This window comes from Lagenorhynchus albirostris, chromosome 14, assembly GCF_949774975.1.
Source record: "Lagenorhynchus albirostris chromosome 14, mLagAlb1.1, whole genome shotgun sequence".
Taxonomy (NCBI): domain Eukaryota; kingdom Metazoa; phylum Chordata; class Mammalia; order Artiodactyla; family Delphinidae; genus Lagenorhynchus; species Lagenorhynchus albirostris.
In genome coordinates this window covers 24,583,154-24,601,438 of record NC_083108.1, presented here as the reverse complement: position 1 = coordinate 24,601,438, position 18,285 = coordinate 24,583,154, and the positions used below count along the sequence as shown (strand labels likewise).

Here is an 18,285-nt window from a genome sequence, read left to right as displayed (position 1 = left end):
AACGAAGGCCCAATGCAGCCAGAAATAAAATAAATAAATAAATTTTTAAAATAATTAAAAAAAAAAAAAGAGGAGCTATGTGCTGGGAATGCTACCTGATGTGTTCAGCTGAGCCAGGGCTCTGCTCTGGAAATTTCTCTCTCCTTGGCTGAGTGAGGAAGCCCAGGAGGCACTGGTCTTGGCCGGGTCTCCACTGACACTGGCCTGGGCTGAAACTGTCTCTTGTGCCTGGGGAGTTGGGTGGGGTTTGAGGAGAAGGTGAGAGGGGCTGCCAGTGGCTTTTAGGAGGTGAAGCTCCAGCAAGGGGGTATTTCCATGTGGCCTTGGACCACATGGGGAGACTGTGCCCTTAGAGGGCAGCCAGCAGTCCCTCCAGGGACACCACGGGGAGGCCCCTCAGTTCGTGTCAACCACAGCAGGTAATTACTAAGCACCTACTAGGAGCCCAGAGCTGGGCTTGGTGTGATGAAAGCTGTGATTCAAGTAAGTATGCGAAAACACCAAAACAAAACAAACAAAAAAAGTTAAGTAGGCGAGCTGGTGCCTGACCTCAAGGAGCTCCAGTCCAGCTGGAGATACAAGACCAATCTCCACAAAAAGAAGAAAGCAAGACAGATTGGGTCGAGTGTCTGGGTGGGTGGAACAGGTCATGGGTTCATCAGGATGGCAAATCACCCAAGCTCCGTCTGTGGCACCATAAAGCTGTACATTCACACAGCCTGCGGCAAGCCCAGTGGCTTTCCAGGGCAGCGATTCAGGGATCCAGGCTGTTCTCATCTCATGCCTCCATCTTCCAGCTCCCTGCGGCAGAGGGAGAGAGGGAGAGCTGGATCACCTCTCACCAGTTCTTTACGAAGCCCCTCCACTTGCAGCCCATCGGCCGGAGCTAGTCACACGGCCCCAAACAAACTGCAAGGGAGGCTGGGAAACGGGGGCCACATAGCTATGGATGAAATGTCTGAGAATGAAATGTCCGGCCTGGGGTACGTGTGTCTATGGGATGACCTCGGAGCTGGGGTCTGAGATCCTGCGGCTCTCAAATCCCAAGGAAGTCCCATCATACAGGCTCCCTAGAAAGATGGCCCCAGCTCTCCTCGTCTCTGTGGCTCTAGTGGGCACTAAATAGACCCCAGAGTGAGCCCAGCCTGGCACCCAGGCCAGGCACCCTCGCCCACCCCTCACCCCCAGCCATGAATCGTTCCTGATTAGTCAAAGCACTTGCATTGGTCCGAACTCACCAAGGGCCTCCTGCGGCGGCCACTTCGTGTTCGCCAGATTAATTGCAGCTGGGGGAGGGGAGGGAATCCATTTTTAGAAAATCATTAGTTTCAGAAAGAGAGGGGGGCGCTTCTGGTTGGGGAAAACCGCTGAGCTGGCAACTCGGGCCTGCTGCTTCAGCGCCAGGCAACCTGGGGCTGTGCACGCTGCTCCACTTTGTGGGCACCGTCCGGGGCCCATGCCCCCTCCTCCCGAGGCCGGGCATCCCAGCCTTCCTGCCCTGGCTCCCACCGGCCTTCGCTTCTGCTCTGGCCTGGACTCGGCGGTTTGCTGGCGTTCCGAGCAGCAGGGAATCACCCCGATATTGACCACCCGCCCACTGCCTTCTCTCGGCCCCGTTGCCACACAGCCCCCGTCTGTGGCCCCAGGGGAAAAAGAAGGTTGGGGACCCCTAATCACCACCGCCTTGAATGGAACATCTAGTAGATTAAATGGCATGAAATTGCCACTTTTGTAGGTCTAAACAGTCAGATGGTAGCAACCCCACGTGGTTCAGCCTCACCATGCTATGCCTGGCTCTTTGATGCATTTCCTCACTAATCCCCCCTTTGGCCCCATGGGGCAGGTATAATGCGCATTTGATGTTTCAGAAATTGAGGTTCAGAGAGGTTAAGTGACTTACCCAAGTGAGCACTCCAACCTTGGTCTCTCTGACTCCAAAACCCAGCACGCTGAGTCATATCCCCTGAGTCACCCACCTGCCCTGGCACTCGGCTCTCGAGTGTCTAGAGCTGTGCTTCCACGTGGTTGCGTTGACAACACGCGGACGGACAGAAAGCTCCTGGGGAGGGTGAGTGTGCAGGCTTCACCGTCAGGAAGTCTGTTTGCTGTGGGCTTGGGTGCAATTCCATCCTTCCCTCCCCCAGGCTGTATGTGGGTGTCCTGGGCAAATCACTCACCTGTGGGAGGGTCTCCTCGTCCGGAGCTGGCCAAGGCCTGCCTGTGTGGTGCCGCAGCGTGGGCCTGTGGAGGACATGCGCTGGGAAGACCCTTGGTGCACACAAATCTGTACAAACCTCAGGCGCTGTTTCTGCTGTTCAGCAGTCAGATCAGCCTGGTCCTTTCAAACCAGAACTGGTTTTAGAAAGAACATATGCCCGACTCAGTCACCCTTGACCCAGGCCTGCCCATAGAAGTGAGATAGCACAGAGGTGATGAAATCTGACGCTATCACTTACCAGCTGGGGGACCCTTGGGCAACTCTCTAACCTCAGTTTCTTCATCTGTAGAATGGGGCTCATGACAATGCGTCTACTGTTAGGATAGTTGTAAGGATCACACGGCACCATCCCAGTGTAAAATGCTTGGAACACTGCTACCGCAGAGTCAGAATGCAAGCAGTGCTCACCATCATTATTATTACTATTTCCATCCCAAGCACAGTTCTGCCTCTCCCTCCCTCATCAGGACAAGCCCTGTCTGAACACTGTACCGGACATTTTTAAGGTAGTGGATCCTAAGAGGGATCCCAGAGTGCCGAAAGCTTACTGTTCAGTAGGGAAGAGAGAATCCTATACCCCTGCTGTCTCTTTAGAGCAGAAATTTTTGAGAAGCTTCCTGGAGGAGGTGTGGTCTGAGTTGCATCCTGAAGGATGAGAAGAAGACAGCCAATTGAAGAAGGAGCTGGAAAGCGCTTGCTTGGAAACACATAAGCAAGGCGTGTTTGACGAATTGCAAGTTACCCTGCATGCTGGGGACCAAGATGGGGTGGAGGGTGGGGGGTGTGTGTATGTATGTGTTGAGGGGGTGGGGGGTGGGTGTGTGTATGTGTTGAGGGGGTGGGGGTGTGTGTATGTGTTGAGGGGGTGGGGGTGGGATGTGTGTGTGTGTGTGTGTGTGTGTGTGTGTGTGTGTTGAGGGGGTGGGGGTGTGTGTATGTGTTGAGGGGGTGGGGGGTTAAGGCATGAGGTTGACGGAGGCAGATGCTGAAAGGCATCTGGAGTAGAGGAAGGAGGCTCTAGAAGGTCCCAAACTAAATCGTACTAGTGGGGATGGAGCAAGGGAACATACGTGAGAACTGTTTGCACTTTTTACCTGTGGATGGAACGAGGCAGGGAGGACAGGATCTCGCTGTTTATTTCATGTCGGGGGACAGGGCGGGGGAGATGGGAGAACCCAGGTTTCTGGCTGGGGCAGCTGAGGCATTGCAGGTGAGGAGAGATGAAGGTACCAGAGTGACGTTGCCACCCGGGGACAAGGTGTGGCCCAAGAAGAGAGGGGAGGACAGAACCCTGTGACACACCGCAAAATCTGACTGGTGAGCTGAGAGAGGAAGGAGAAACAGGTAACAGGAAAACTTCCCTCCAAGGGAGGGGGCATCTTCTCCTCTCCACGAATCCAAACTCCTTGGCTGGAGGTCCTCGCTCCTCACTCAACACATTCTGCCTGGGCTGCTGGCCACCCTCAGGCGCGGGCGTCTTGTCCTCCAGCACCACGGAGGACACGTGTCCCCTGCAGCAGTCCTAGCACATCAGAGGCGCCCAAGGGATGTCTGCGGTGACGGCAGCTTAGTGCCGTGTACTGCAAACATGGGGTTTCCCCTAAATGTCCTTCTTTCCCTGACCCAGGGTCAGCCACGCCACGGGGGTCCACACGCCCACGGCCCAGTTCCAACCTTGTGGGGCTGAGAGTCAAGTCCAGGTGACAGAGGAGGGCGTGAAGGTGCTGCTGCCACAGCCCCCGCCTCCTGGACCCGGAGGCCCTGCCCCCGCAGCTCGCCGGGCAAGCAGCTCGGGGCCCGCCTTCCCGCTGATTTGAGGTGGTGGGACTGGAGTCCCAACGGACTCCACCAAATAACATCTCCACAGGGTTTGGACCAAGGAGTAAGGCCAGAGTCAGCCCATGAACACCACCACTCCCAGCACTTCCTCGCCGAGTGACCTTGGGCAAGTCTTTTAACCTCTCAAAGCTTCCAGTTTTGCAGGGGGTCCTAGGGAGGATTAAATAATTCCCTTAAACGCTTAACATCATGCCTGGCAACTAGCTAAGCATTCAATAAATGGTAGCTATTATTATTATTAAAGAGCTTCCTGGCATGCTGATGCAAGTTAGAGCAAACGAAAATGCCTTTGACAGCTCCCTAATGCAACACCTTCCACCCCACCCCTCCTCCACCACTACCACCTGGGAATTAATTATAGCCCTCCTTGGGTGTCTTCCAGACGTGCATTTTACACTTATTCTAGGTTGCAGAACTAGAATAAATGGAGGCAGGTTTCAGTTCAACTGATAAAAAGCTGCCTCAAGTGGTAGTGAGCTCCCCGTCACCTCATGTGAACAAGCTGGCCCAGATGACCATTTGGCACTAAAGCTCTAAGTTAACATTCCTCGCTATACAATTGTATTAGAATTCCCTCGCATTAAACAGTGGTGCCAGTAAGCTGTAATGCTTTGTGTCATTTGGCAAAATGAAAAATTGGCAATCCTACTTTGGCCCTCCAAAAATTTTTTTCTGAAATTGTACCAGTTTGTGATATCTAAAATCTTAACTCCCACTTCAAAGAGCCCCTTCCTGGGTCTAAGGTTTAAGACCCCCTGACATAGACACCTAAACAGCCCCATTTGGTGCCCGATTTGAACCTACTTCTTGTGCAAGAGGTCTCGAATCTAAAACGTGGCTCAGGGACTTCCCTGGTGGCACAGTGGTTAAGAATCCGCCTACCAATGCAGAGGACAGGGGTTCGATCCCTGGTCCGGGAAGATCCCACATGCTGCGGAGCAACTAAGCCTGTGCACCGCAAGTACTGAGCCTAGAGCCCACGTGCTGCAACTACTGAAGCCTGTGCGCCCTAGAGCCCGTGCTCCGCAGCAAGAGAAGCCCCCGCTGCCAGCAACTAGGCAAAGCCCGTGCGCAGCAACGAAGACCCAACATAGCCCAAAATTAATTAATTGAAAAATAATAAAACATGGCTCAGATCAGTGAAAATCCCAGGGGCAATACCAGCAAGTGTCACTGGGGCTAAGCTGGGCTGGGCCAAGGGAATAGAGAACTGGAAGAGTTAAGCAGATGCAGAGTAGGGTCTGCCCAGACTCCTTTCAGCCTACTCCACCTCCCGGAGTGCCCAGTACAGAACTTAGCGGACCCAGATCCCTCCCTCCCACCATCAACACTCAGCCCCAGCCTCATCTCTACTCCAGGGCTTCAGCCCTCAGGGAATCTCTCCTGGAACCCAGTGTGGCAGTGACCTTCCTCTGGGAAAGGTGCAGTCGTCTCAGGACTTAATGTAAAGCAAAGGAGTCAGCAAGCAGGAACTGGACGGACCCCAAGTTCTTGGGACTTTACCTTGCCATCCTGTCTCCCAGTGCAACCTCCTTCCCAATCATTCAAAATGATATTTCAACTTTTCAGGCTTTGAAAAATCAGCTGCCTTTGTAACTCAGGGCTCCCCGAGGTTGACCCATTACAAATTCAGGACACCCACCAGCTGCACCCTGAGGTTCCTGCCTAACAAGAAAGGTGGTATCTGTGTAGGTACGGGTCTTTCTAGGATGCAAGGAAGAGCAAGGCGTTCCGGATCGTCTCTCCCTTTTGTGGTCCCACCAACCAAGCTTCCTCCCCAACCAAGCTCTGGGAGACCCCAACTGTACCGGATTCTGATGGCTACATCCCGCTGCCCACCCACCAGAAGAAAAAGGAGCTGGAGGACAACATGGAATCAAGTATACATTTTAAAAATTGTTTAATGGAACATAAACTCCTTTAGAAAAACATTCAGCTAGGTGATAACACCCATAGAAAAAAACACCAATCTTGTGTTTATCTTTTTTAATTTGGCATTTGTTATTTGCATTTATATTAAAGCAAAGTGCATCTTTTCTTTATTTTTGTTTATACACATTGCACAATACATAAATAATGATGCTTATAAAACGTCTTTATATTTACAAGTAATAATATATTTATATATAACATAAAATACATTTTTTCTTTAATAAATCTCAGGGTTTTTTTTTCAGGAGTCCTTTTTCTCTCAAAGCACTACAATGCTAAATTTCCAATGAGAATGCTTCTCTTGTTCATTTAAACCTTTGTAGTTAGAAAAATAGCTTATGTTAAAGTCTAAACATGCTCATTGAGCTAAGAGCAGTGTCAACGTATCATACGAGTGTATGAGTTGTAGAAGAAACGGAAGAGTTAGGTGTCAGCTCAGGATGGTACCTTGGGTTAAGATGGACCGAATCCTTCTTGGTGGGGAGTGGGGCGGCTCCCCTCGCTGGTCTAACAGCAGAGCTCAACACACAGGCTGCAGAGGGGAGGAAAGTGCTGAGCTGGTTTTCTGAGTCCAGGAAAAACCTGATGTAACCAGGGCAGGGGAGAGGCGGAGGGGCCTGAGAGGGCACTGGGTGAGCAATACTGTGACGGGGCTGCCCCGGCAGCCCTCGGGAAGCCCATCTCAGAGGTATCCAGGAGCAGATGGCCAAAAAGGAAAGACACGACAACGGCAGCAGGGTGGCCGGAAGGGAGTGAGACAGCATGGAAAAACTGGCAGGGTGGCTTCTAAGAAGCCTGCGGACAGGCCAATGTCCTAGAAGGGGAGAGGTGGGATGGGGGCTTCCCCAGGCTGGGGGACAGAGCCTTGCTGCTGGCCACTGCTGGGACACCCGCTGCCCCACTGTGCAAGTCCAAGGAGCACGAGGGACACAGCTTGGGAGCGCAAACCTCTCAGCGGTCAACATCCGTAGGAAACACAACAGAGCACACCGCTTCCCCCATCTGCGTGTACACACACGCTCTCTCTCTCTCTCTCTCTCGTACACCCTGACGAGGGCAACGAGGACCCCGAAGTCGAGGCCTGCCCCCCCATTTACACTGTGTTCGGTGGTACTGATTTTTGCTTCCCCTTTTCACGCCTCGGTGTTCTGCCAACCATACCACCCGCCCCCGCCAAAACCCCGACAATTCTTTTCATAAGCTATTTCTCAAAGAACAAAACAGAACATAAACAAGAACGAGGGGAAGGAGGGGAGAAAAAAGAAAAAAAGAAAAAAAAAAAACGACCAAAGAGTTTGCATGAAAAGCAAGCACTCAGGAGGAAACTATTAGCAGCAAAGTAGTTTGGACCGGGCCCGCTAGGCTCCCGCTGTCCTCTCCCCACGTGGCTACCGGCTGTTGAAGATGACCTCCAGCCAGCACGGGCAGCTGCTGATGAACTGGCGGGTGTAGCACTGGCCCCAGCCCTTCACGAAGCTGATTTGCACGGTGAAGCCAGTCCACGGCTGCTGCATGAACTCGTGGTCGTTGGGCCGCTGCAGGCTGTACGCTTTCTCGTAGTCAAAAGCCTTGATGGAGAAACCGGGGAACACTTTGTGTACCAACAGCGTCCTGGAGTCCGGGTTGTCCAGTGTGGCTGACTTGATGAAGATGGGGTAACTGCTGCGGTTATACACCCACACGCCATCCACTTCCCGCGTGAGCTGGATGCCACAGCCGATCTTGCTCCGTACTTTCTGCACCAGCTGACTCTTGTTGTCCGAATTGAGCTGTCCGAGGCAAAAGCCATTCCCCTGAGGTAGATCATAAAAGATATCCAGGGAGGGCTCCTGGACACAGTAGAGCCTCCCCACTCTCGTCTTCTCCTCCCAGTATGCCACCACGCACCAGTGTGACCGATCCCCAGGCTCCAGAAGAAGTTGGGAATCTAGAAAACAAAATGGCGGACATGGTTGGGTGAGGGAGCCCCTCCTTTTCCTCTTCCTCCCGAAATCAAGATCACACACAGCCCCATGATCAGCTCGTCTCTCAGGGCAAGACAGAAGGAGGGAATGGGGTGCTGGATGTGCTGCAGGCCGAACAGTCCTCCTACTGGGGCCTGGAAATCGTGACCCAGTGACGGAAGAGCCTTGCCTCTAAGCATGGGGCTTGCTGGGGAGCCTCTTCCCTCCACTCCCCACACCCTGTCAGAGACCCAGGATACCAGCACGTGTGCCCACCCGGCCAAAGGAAAGCCCCATCGCTGCAGAGCTCAGAAGCCAAGACCACTTAGTAACTTGGCTGGTCCTAGTTTTAGGGCTAGAAAAGGCCTTACAGTTGGATGGTCTAGAATTACAGTTCTTTAAACTGGATGGAACCTTGAAGGCCAACTGCTCCAGTCCCTTGTCATCCTCACGAGAAAACCTGGACTCAGAAAGCTTGTTGCTCAGGCCCCAGGGATGATGGAACCAGACCTAGACCCCAGGACCACCTGCTAAGCAGTCTTTGTGCTTGTTGTCTCCCAGTTCTCAGATCAGTGCCTTGGTCATAGGAGGCGCTATCCGGGAGGAAAAAAAACTTTTTTTTTTTTAAAGGAGGAGCCACTGCAGAGTTTATTCCCCGCCACAAATATTTATTTACTTATTTATTTCTTTGGCTGTGCTGGGTCTTAGTTGCAGCATGTGGGATCGTCGTTGCCACATGCAGTATCTTTGTTGCTGTGTGTGAACTCTTAGTTGTGACACGTGCAATCTAGTTCCCTGAGCAGGGATCGAACCCTGGCCCCCTGCATTGGGAGTGTGGAGTCTTAGCCACTGGACCACCAGGGAAGTCCCATATCCAGGAAAAATTTTAAAGGACGTGGTTTGCGTTAAAAATATCTATCTTCCTAATAGAAAAATAACTCTCAGTGTGTCTGTCAGCGGCAGCTCTGTACACGTGAGTTCAGGTAAAAATGCCAAATCACAACCTGCAAGTTGGTGTCAGCCCAGACTACCTTAACTTCCTGCAGCCCAGACAGAAGACGATGTGTTTAAAGTGGGTACCGCCATGCTTGCAGGGTCCTGCTTGCTGCATCTTGCTTTCTTCCCCTTCCCTCCCTAGAAGCATCTAAAGTCGATGCCCTGCCCCCTTCCTCCCCTGGAGGGCCCACCTCGGCTTTCCTAGACATGCTTCTTCCCACGGGCGGCAGGAGAGACTGGGGTGATTCTGGTAAGGTGACTCCCAAACAGGCACTCAGAGATCTTTAAAAGGGGGGAGCATATGAAAGGAAAGGGGGCCCTGGAGGCTGGCATTCCGACTCCTCTAACTCCTCCTTTAAGCTAGAGGCGGCAGGGCAGGGCTCAGACTGGGAACCGTGAGTCTCCCCAGCCCAGCCGGGCTGCAGGAACACTGTGGTTTGTGGTGGCAGGGCGGAGACCGGAAGTCTTGTATTTGTTAACGAAAATGGGGAGAGACAGGGGGAAGGCCTGGCAGGCAGCAGAGGCGGCCTCCTGCCCTCCCTGTAGGTCCCTGCTTCTCACTTACTGGGGTGGGGGGCTTGGGGCATGAAGTTGGGGGTGGTGTGTGTGGTCTTTGGGTTTGATTGGCCTTTTTGATTTGGGAACCACTGAGTTTAGAACCTGCACGATGATGGGTTATACAGCACAGCAGGGGGGGTAAAGGAGGGCTCGGGTCTCCATTGTCCTGCTGCCCCAGCAGGCTGGGTAACCAGTGCAGCTCAGCACACCCACTCCTTCCAACGTTAACAGGCACGTAAGGACCTGGGAACCAGTCAGCTGCATTAACTTTACATGGAGGTGTCCCGTGAATAAGTCTGTACAAAGGCGCTCGGTGACCCACTGAGGCAGCCACAAACACCCACCCTGAGCACCAGTTGCCTGGATGCCCCCCACCTGGCCTTCTCAAATGCCTGCCCCGCCAGCTACACAAGACGGGGAAGCTGAGGGCTCCTTCCTCCCCTCAACCACCACCCCACCGAAAATCAACACCAGAAACCTGGCCCATCACCCCCGACCCCGACATTCATCTCTGAAGCACAAGTGTGAAAGAGGCTGTGTGCATGGATACGAGCACACTTCGAGTGTGTGTTATGTGAACGTGTGTTTGCATGCGCATACACAGGAACATATGGAAAAACAAGAGAGGTACAAGAGCTCCAAGCAGAAGGTGAGTCATCAGGCCTTAGCTTGTTTCTGCAAAGTATCCATCAACTGCTAATAAACTCGCGAGCGCTAGCAATCTTCTGAACCCTCTTGCCGAGGGAGTTCAGCTCTGAAGGCTATACCAAAGACCCACAACACCCGCGTAAATAGAAATGCTCTGACGTCCAAGTTCGCCGGGTTGCAGAAAGCCCTCTTCTGGAAGGCACAGGGCGCCCACCTGCCTGCTTGTTTGAGGCGGGAGAGCGTTTCCAAATGTAAGAAGTTCTCACTTATTATCCCAACTCGGGACAACAAACCGGCCTGGAAAGGAAGGCTCAGGAGTCGCTGGGAGGGAAGTTCAGGAGACCCTCAGCGGAGCCTCATAATACTTTGTTTCATGGAGCCCGGCTCCCCTGAAACCTGGCACCCGCCAGAGTATGGGGGTTGGGGGAGTGGGGGGAGGGGGAGGAAGGGGGTGGGAGCCTGAAGATTGAGTTGCCCCTGTGCCAGGCCCACCGGCAAGGGGCGGGGGGGGGGGGGGCCCGCCTTGTCTGCCTGGGGGCAGAGGAAGCTGGGCGGGGGGTGGTGGGGAGACTGGGGCCTGAGGTTGGCCAGTAGAGAGGAGGGGGAATGGGGCGGGGTGGGGGGGCGTTTTGGCGGGTTTCTCTTTCATCTGTGTGGCCCGACAATGCATCCAGCAATTTGCTGCCAGACATCCCATGGAAAAAGAAAAAGCCTTTTTCTGTTGAGGTTAATGGCCCGGCCCAGATAAACGGCAGCGTGTAGGTGTCCCTGGATGTGAACAAGGCCCCGGAAAGCCCACTAGGTGCCCTAATCTGGGGCAGCAGGGCCCCCACGTGTCGCCCCACCATGTCACCCTGCAGTCCCCTAGTGCCCTGATACCTCTTCTCCTTGCTGCTCCTGAACTCCACAGCTCTGAGCACAGAAACAGGCTGTCAGACAAACCCATCACTGGAGCGAAGGCCCCTTTTACACAGCACACTTCTGGGGGCCCAGTACAACGCCCCAAATGGCCAGTTCAGACTCCGCTCCTTAGCCCTGAAGTACCCGCCGTCTGGGCTCATTTCTAGGAAGCGCTCAGCATCATCTTCAGAGAAGCACAGTTCCTGGAATTGGGCCCACAGCCCACAAGCATCTCCCCACAAAGGTCAGGGCAGACGCTTAGCTCCTAGGGGCTTCCCAGGCCTCCGAGGGAGGAGCTGGGAGGACCCTGCACAGAAAAAAAAAAGGCCTCCTCGTTACAAGGACTGAGGAAGGGTCTTAGTATCCTGGTTGCCGATACTTAACCTCTGAAGGCAAAACTCGCAGTCCCTTGTTAATTTCCCTCAGCTTTTATAACCTTTTCCGGTATTTTCAGCTTCTCCCTGCTCAGAAAACTGTACCAGGGGCCTGTTTTAAAACTGTATTTGTGCATTCTAAAGCATCCAAAAGAAAAGCTGTGTTGTCAAAAGCTACCTAATCAGATGCCTGCTCACAAGTTTTTCTTTTTATTACAGTTCAGGGAATTTGTGGACCAACCCCAGAAAAGTGCTGAATCAGCCTAAAATTCCTTTAAGGTTGTTTTTCCCCCTCCCCTTCCCAATTTCCCTTAAAGCATAAAATCTACCCTTTAAAAGCAAAGCGGGAGGCCGTGTGGAGAAGGAGAAGGATTGTGCCTCGTGTTTGCACTTGCATTAGGGAAGACCACTTAACAAGGAGCTCCATGCCTCATACAAAGAGTTATTTAATTACCCTGGTCGTGAATGAACAGACCAGACCCTCCCAGAAGACCAGAGGCTCATGAATGAATCTCATGCCTGGGATCGCAATGGCACAGGGTGACCAGACCCTCAAGGCCTAGGTAAGAGAGGAACTTCCCCCTTTTAAAATTTTTGATTTGAAGGTGTAGGAGATGAAAAAGAAAAAAACTGGAGGGAGGGGCTCCCCTGGTGGCGCAGTGGTTGAGAGTCCGCCTGCCGATGCGGGGCGGGGACATGGGTTCGTGCCCAGGTCTGGGAAGATCCCACCTGCCACAGAGCGGCTGGGCCCATGAGCCATGGCCGCTGAGCCTGCGCTCAGCAACGGGAGAGGCCACAACAGTGAGAGGCCCGCGGACAGCAAAAAAAAAAAAAAAGGCGGGAGGGAGACCGCGGAAAAAAAAAAGAGGGAGGGAGGAAAGGCCAAGTTCAGTGCCTCGACGGTACCATGTCCGGTCTCCAATTTAGGAAGTTGACCATGAGGCCAGAGAGGCAGAACTGTTCCAAAACACCCAGTCCCAGTGGGATTCTGAGAACGCTTGAAGTGAGGCCATCTCACCCTAGCTGTGTCCACACACAGAGGTGGTGCTGATGGGACAGGGGTGGGGGGTCCCCAAGTTTCTGACTTTTCAGGACAGGGACATACTTGGGAAATGAAGCAGCACAGAGAAAGCCACAGAAGCAGGCACCCGCTGAGTCCAATGTGCCCACTGCCAGGGCAACCAGGGGGCTGGAATAAAAGGCGGGCGGGTGTGTGTGTGTGTGGGGGTCTCAACCCACTCTCATCTCCACAAGGCACTTGGATTATAAAGGGATTATTTCTCTTATTCAATATTCTGGTTATCCCACGGTGGGATGGGTCTGCGAGCCCCCTCCCCAGTGGTCCAGCAGAGCACCCGGCTGGGGATGGAACCTGGGCAGAAATGGCTGCCTCACGCGGGCTGATGAGGGCAAACGAAGGGCACACATGCAGACCCAGAAGTAAACCCGGCAACCCTGGAACGCAAACGTGGCCACGCCTCGCCCTCTCAGGTCCAGGGCCCTCCCTCCTCGGGACTCCGGCGCCACCAAGGGTTGCCTCATCCTGTCCTTCCCCCTAAATCAGTCGTCCCAAAGGTTAACAGCTTCATCGGCCCGGCTCCCCACCCTGGTCAGGAAACTGTTCAGAGAGCAACCAGCTCATTTCAGGGACAAGGACTGAGATAAAAGGGGACTTGGTGCCAACCCGTCCCATCCACTCTCATCCCAAACACAATTAACCAAGTCTCTCGCTGGTCTCTAGTTTTCAGGAGGAAGCAAACACATAAAAACCTGCTTCGGTGTCTGGGCTCAGTCTGGGTTCTGGGGTCAGCTCTAACCAGCCATGCTTACAACCTCACCCGGGACACAAAAGATGACGCCAGAGCTGCCCCCTCGGATTCTTGGGGCAGCAAAGACAGCTCTGGGGTTTAAAGCAAGCTACCATGGTGGTTGAAACTAACTCAAAACGTTTCAGGTTAACTCTCAGTTACCCAGAAAATGCTCAGACCCAACCCATCACCGCTACCCCCAAGCTCCTACAACCAAATGCATCAGAGAATGAACTCTGGCTGGTAGAAGGCAGGACGGAAAAGTTGGATTTTTTTTCAGAGCTCTGCAACAAGGTTCTCCGCTGAGGCGGCTGGGCTGGGGGGTGGGCAGGGGGTGCCACAAGCTCTCCTTCAAAGGCCAGGGTGCTTCTTCAGGTCCCTGGACCCAACCTCACTCCTCAGCGAGTTCTACCCGCCACGAGCTGACCAGCTGTGGAGTCAGACACTCCCCCCTTCAATCTGCCTCCCGTGTCACCTTGGTGGTGACTTGAGCTCATCTCTAAAATGGAGCTCCCAGTACTGGCCACACTGGCATTGTGACAATTTGATGAAAAGCAGCCAGAGGTCAGGGCCCGGCCAGCAGCCACAGCGGAGGGTCTCGGCTCTTAGGGGCATGTTATCTCTTAGCTTCTCCAGATGCTCGGAAAATGCTGACAACTCTTCGCCCCCCCCACCCCAGGTGGGACAACAGTTCTGGGCTGATACTGATACCTTCACCTAACGAGCATTTACTATGTATAGTTCTGTTGAAAGGGGCTCACAGAAAGGGGACCCTGAGAGGCTGCACGGTATTACCATTCCTATGTTAAAGGAGGGGCAATGAGACACACATCACCTGCTGCAAAGCAGAGCTGGGTTCAAGGCCAGAACATTGGCTGGTGTGAGCTGTGTGTGGGCGGCCACCTCAGGCCTCAAAAGCCACCAGTCCTCTCCAAACACTAGAGGGGAAAACAAGTGTCCTTCCCAGCCCACTGTGGAAATGCTATGCCTACCGTGGCCCCTGAGGATGGGGTCCAGCTCCTTCGCACCAGGCAAGCCAGGAGTGAAACGGCTTCTTTGCCAGCAAGCTGCTGCTCTGTGACCTTGGCCAAGCGGCTTTGCCCCCTCAGAGTCTCAGTCTGACCAGCCCACAGCTGGGGCAAAGGCGACTGGGGCAAAACAGCCCCATGGGCCCCCTTCTGGCTCTGATGGTCTCTGGCTACACTGTGGGTTTCAGTATTCAACAACACAGGTTCCATTTATTTCTACTACCTTCTGGAGAGTAAGAAAATCAATTTGGGGAGCAGGGCACATTTTTGCATTTCATTTGCAACAATAAAACAAAACAAAATCAAAAGGGAAAGGAGATTTGAGTCAGATTTGGCCGTGTCCATCTATAAACCAACTTTTTTTTCATTGCAAAGAGTTAACAAACCCATGTTCTTTCTGTGTCTTCATTCATGGCCCCCAGGAAAAGGTGAGTGTCTGGGGAAGGGTCTCCTATATCACCATCTTATTTCCAATGCCCACCCATGCTCGGCGCCCTGAAACTTCTCAGCCATCATCACCCTCCTTCCTCTTGCAAACTCCCCTGGGCTGACATATTTGGCAGGTCCTGCTCGTCTAGAAGACTGATTCGTGACTGTGCCTTACAAACTGTGATGAGTAATCAGTTACTAGAGCTAAAAAGTACTTCCCTACTCCCCCAACGGGCCACAGCCCCACCTCCTAAAGCCCCTCAATCGGCCCAAGTCGGAGGCCCCCAGCCCAGGGGTCCCTCCTGAGAGCAGTGTTTTGCCATCAGAGAATATAATTAAGGGTAGCGCCGGGGAAGGGGGGAAGCCACACAGATCAAAAGCTCCCATCTGTCTCGCCAGCCGGGCTGACGCGGCTTCCTGTGCCCCAGCCTTCAGCCATGCAAATTATAGCGTGTACCCGGCTGCCTGCCTTCTGAGGAGGCCAGCTCTGCCCAGCTCCGAGAGGCCTCAGAGGAAGGGTGGGGACTCCCAGCCCGGCCAACTCCATTCATAATATTTACAGTAAATGGGCCTCCCTGGCTGGTGGTTAGCGTGCATCCAGCCTCGTCCTTTTCAAGTCTGAATTTCAAGTCTCTTCCACCCCAGGGTGCATCACCGAGTTCCCACCGTCGTCCCCCCCACCAACTTGACTCAGCAGCTCCCTTCAGAAAGAGGGGTCACACACTTGCATACAGAGCCCCCCAGACCTGCCTGCACGGGGGCATTATCTGCTCACCTGCCTGCCCCCTGGGTAGGATCCTGGCCACTCCCCGGAAGACACAGCAAGGAGGACGTGCACACAACAGAAGGGTATGGACGTCACATCTCTGACCCACCCACCCCCAACCCGGGGAGAGTCCAGAAACCCCCCAAATTCCACGCGTGGATTCCCAACTGGCGATGCGCCTCCCCTCGCAAACACAGATCCAACAAAGGAAACTACTCTTAAACCACCAGGAAGTCCCTCATTTTCTTCTTTTTACTGACCACTTGTAAGTACGCTGGCTACGCGTTAAAGAAGCTTAATAAATACAGATGCACAATCGGCCAGCTTTCCGAAAGGACACGACCCCCAGAGGTGCAGGACAGTTTTTTCCTGGTTCTGCAGGTCTGGGGGCTCTGCGGAAGCAGCTTTCGCTGTGGGTCTCAATTGAATAAAGCCCCCGAGCTGCATGGACCCTCCAAGCTCCCTGCAAGGTATTCCAGCCCCAGACGCGGGCCCTGCCCCACCCCGTCCTTCACACAGCTCCAGCTCAACTCTCGTTTTTCTGGAGGGTAGAGAAACCTTCCGAAGAAGAGGAAAAATCCAGTGAGAAACAAAAGTCCTTTTTTCATCCCTCCCCTCCCCCAGCTCCCCTTGTTCCATAACAATTATGAAAACTGTTGGATGGGATGGCATTTTGAACACTTACTGCATTCCGGCCAATAAATTCCAGCACTGGATCTGATGGAAAAGCCTTCCCTCTCCGGCCAGCTCCCTGGCTCCCCGCCCCCTGCTCACTCCCAGCCCTCATTCCTTCTTTCTTTACAACCCAACACCAGGGCCTGGCCAGGGCCGCACTGTACTTACAGGGAAAAACAAAGTACGACAGAGTGGAGACAGTGTGCAGACTGGAAAAGTTAATCATTACTTCTGTCTGCCTCCGTAATCTAATCTCCCTGGCTTTGACACACTCACTGCTCAGCCATCCCAGCCCTTTCACCCCCAAAGCACCCAGGACCTCCTAGGCGTGACCTCCCCCCTTCACGGGCCCTCCCACCCCTTAGCCTCCAGTGAGGAAGCCAGGGGTATGAAAGCCCCCCTACCCTGGACCACCGTCACAAGGCCACCGCTGCTCAGTGCTGTGTGCTCCACATTTCGGAGGACTCTGGGCCTCACATGAACGCGGGCTCCAATCTGGCCTGTATTCCTGCAGAGAGCCAGGCCACCCCTCCTCCGCTGTCCTCCTCCCCCCACCCCATGCCACTCTCCTCTCACTCCCCCTGCCCCAGGGCTCACCCTCAAGTCCACCCAGTTGCCCCATGGGATCTGTGATCCGTCTATGCAGACACGCAAGTCAGGATGGCCCTGCCTCAAAAAACTCAACACAGAATTACCACATGACCCAGCAATTCCACTTCTGGGTATACGCCCAGGAGAACTGAAGCAGGGTCTTGAAGAGATACCTGTTCACCCATGTTCACAGCAGCATTATTCACGATAGCCAAAAGGTGGAAGCAACCCAAGTGTCCACTGAAGGATGAACGGATATCTATACGCATTTAAAAAGAAAAGCAAGTCTGACACCTACTACAACATGGATGAATCTTGAAGGCCTTACACTGAGTGAAATAAAACAAATACAAAAGGACAAATACTGCATGAATCCACTCATATGAGGAACCTGGAACAGTCAAATTCATGTCAGGAGCTGGGAGGAGGGGGGACTGCGATATTAGTATCTCATGGGCACAGTTTCAGTTTCGAAAGGTGAAAAAGTTCTGGGGGTGGATACCGGTGATGTTTGCACAACCACGGGATGGACTTAATGCCATTGAACTGTACACTTAACAAGGGCTAGAATGGCAAATGGTATGTATATTTTACCACAAAAAGAAAAAGGCCCGCCTCTCCTAATGCTCTCGTGTACACCCTGCCTTCTTGCGAACAAGGGATTCCATGGGATGGGGCTAAAGGACCCCTGGAAATGTATGCACATGCATTCTTCTGGGGCAAGTTCCTTCAACTTTCATTCATTCTTGGAAAAGTCTGCAAACCTCAAAACGTGAAGAACTACAGCCTTTTCCTTCGCCGGTGGAAGAGGCCATTAGCTACCCACCACCTCCGCGAAAGGGGTCTTATTCTCACACACCTTCAAATCCAAGCACCGAAGATCACAGGATTTCATTCAGTACTGCAAGGGACTTGGAGACCAGGTCAAACTGCTTATTTTGTAGATGAAAAAACTGAGGTCCAGGACACAAAAATGGCTCAGTGAACGCCATGCAGCCAGCTGACGACTGTGCCCCCGTCCTCAGCCCAGGAAAGCAGGCCAGTCCCAGGGGACTGAAATCTGGAGGGTGGGCGCGTTCCCTCCCATTGTAATTCTCTCCAAGCCCCCTCCTGGGGCATCCGACAAACACTTGAAATGGGGGTCGGCTTCTGAATCTTTGCAAGCCCCCCCCCAAATCCAGGTCTTTTCCCAGGAAACACCGCCCCCCATCCACAGTGGGCCTTTAACTGTGATCCCACTGAGCTGAGGCCCATCTGTTTTTAACAACTGTATACTGTGCACCCAGATCACAGGAAGAACTCAACTCCTGCTTTTCCCTCTTGGTTACTGATTAATGAGGGGGAGGGGCCGTGCTGGCTACGAGGCTGCCCTGGGGCTGGCAAGGTCCCCAGGCGCTTTCTGAGCTGAGCGGCTCTTCATGGCCCTCTCTAGCCTCAGAAGCTCACTGGGGAAGGTGACCGCAAGGTGGGAAAGGGTGACTGGAGATGGTAATTTAACCCTCCAAGTGGCAGATGCAGAAAGGTGAGTTTACTGACAGTACAGTCTTTTCTTGGCATTGTTTTTTTTTTTTTTTTTTTTT

General features: G+C 53.3%; 1 protein-coding gene across 2 annotated transcripts in view; it reads right to left on the bottom strand.

Moving 5' to 3' along the window:
* Positions 1–5,940: 5,940 nt before the first annotated feature.
* SMAD7 (SMAD family member 7) overlaps positions 5,941–18,285 on the bottom strand; it is a 30,478-nt gene continuing 18,133 nt past the window's right edge. For both annotated transcript variants that reach the window (XM_060122076.1, XM_060122075.1), the window contains exon 4: positions 5,941–7,916. In XM_060122076.1, coding sequence (XP_059978059.1) covers positions 7,378–7,916 — 539 coding nt within the window. In that variant the 3' untranslated portion in view covers positions 5,941–7,377. The remainder of the gene's footprint in view (positions 7,917–18,285) is intronic.